Below are 1416 nucleotides of genomic sequence, written 5' to 3'. Positions count from 1 at the left end.
TTTAGTGGAGATTTAAATTCCTGAGCTGATTAGAGTTAAGACTCTAAGGTTAAAAAGTGTTAGTCCAGGAGTTTGTAAGGCGTTATATAGTGATGAATTGCATGTCTTAATCTTTTCTTCCTGATCTTGCAGAACGACTCAAAACTAAGTAATAACTAATAAAAAGACAGTACAATTCAATTTGAAGGGAAGGCTTGAACTTTAGGCTGACTCTGGAGCCACTGAAGGTTGTGGGGTCACGATGGAGGTGTGTTTTCAGTACATCTAGCTCTGTGTGCAAACGGGCTGAACAGAGAAGAGCTAGAGGAGCAGTCCACTGGAGGCTACAGCGATGTAGGTGTTGGAACAGGCATGCTAGGAAATAAAAAAAAAATGGTAGCATGAGCGGCCTAAATTGAACAATAACCCAACCGGGAGTGGTTGGGCGGGTGAAGAACTGAAAGAATGGCCTAGTGCTGGTCAGAGAGCCGGTCTGCGGCTCAAGCTCCTCGACTTTCCTCCCGTCCTTAGGGCGACGTCCCCAGTCCAGCTGGGAGACACAGGCCCCAGGGGGGTCACCCAGCAGAGGTTGCCCTGCGGGGAGGACCAACCCAGCGAGGGCCGCGCCCTTTCCCTTCCCACCCAGCGCTCCAGCCCCCCAGGGTCAGCCCCTCCTCTCCACTCCCCTCCCCTCCGTCCCCAGTTCTCTCCCCACCCCCACCGCGAGTCACAGCCGGTACCACCCTCCGCCCCTCTCCCCCTCCCCCCTCCCTCGTGAGGCGCTGACTCGCCCGGCTGCCACGTCTCACTGATGACATCACCAGGGCAGCTCGGCTTTAGCCAATCCGCTAGGGGGAGTCCGAGCGAAGTCCTCGCCAGCGAGTCAGAGGGGAGGGGAGTTGAGAGGGGAGGAGGCTGGGGCTGAGGGAGTGGGGAATGGGGCGGGCGACAAACCCCCAAGTGCGCGTGCACCAGAGGCGCGGGGCTTGGCGGGAAGCTGAGTTCAAGACGGCGCAGCGCCCCGTGGGTCCACAGCGGACACGGCCGCACTCGCGACTCTCCTTCCCGGCGTGCCTCGCGGCGTGTCCTCCCTCTGAGCCGGGGACAGGACCTCGGTCTAGGGCTTCCCTATTTCCTGGTTCGCCGGCGGCCATCTTGGGTGGAAGCGATAGCTGAGTGGCGGCGGCTGCTGATTGTGTTCTAAGGGGAGTGAGTGGGGAAAGACGTCTCCTCTCCTGGAACAGCCTAGCTCATTCCTTTCCTTCGACTGCCCGTGGCGCGGAGAGTCGGGGAGGCGGCTGCGGCAGCAAGGGCGGCGGTGGCGGCGGCGGCAGCTGCAGTGACATGTCCAGCATGAATCCCGAATAGTGAGTGCAGGAGAGCGCCGGGCGCAGAGTCTGTGGGCCGGCTGGGGGGACACTTGCGGGAGCGAGGGGG

General features: G+C 60.1%; 1 protein-coding gene across 1 annotated transcript in view; it reads left to right on the top strand.

Annotated features, from left to right (window-relative positions):
• The first annotated feature begins 969 nt into the window (after positions 1-969).
• Rab1a (RAB1A, member RAS oncogene family) overlaps positions 970-1416 on the top strand; it is a 26651-nt gene continuing 26204 nt past the window's right edge. Inside the window, exon 1 of the mRNA XM_010609731.3 lies at positions 970-1346. Coding sequence (XP_010608033.1) covers positions 1324-1346 — 23 coding nt within the window. The 5' untranslated portion in view covers positions 970-1323. The remainder of the gene's footprint in view (positions 1347-1416) is intronic.

This window comes from Fukomys damarensis, unplaced genomic scaffold (genome assembly GCF_012274545.1).
Source record: "Fukomys damarensis isolate Sample0158 unplaced genomic scaffold, DMR_v1.0_HiC HiC_scaffold_2, whole genome shotgun sequence".
NCBI classification, from domain to species: domain Eukaryota; kingdom Metazoa; phylum Chordata; class Mammalia; order Rodentia; family Bathyergidae; genus Fukomys; species Fukomys damarensis.
This window is presented reverse-complemented; position numbering and strand designations above follow the sequence as displayed.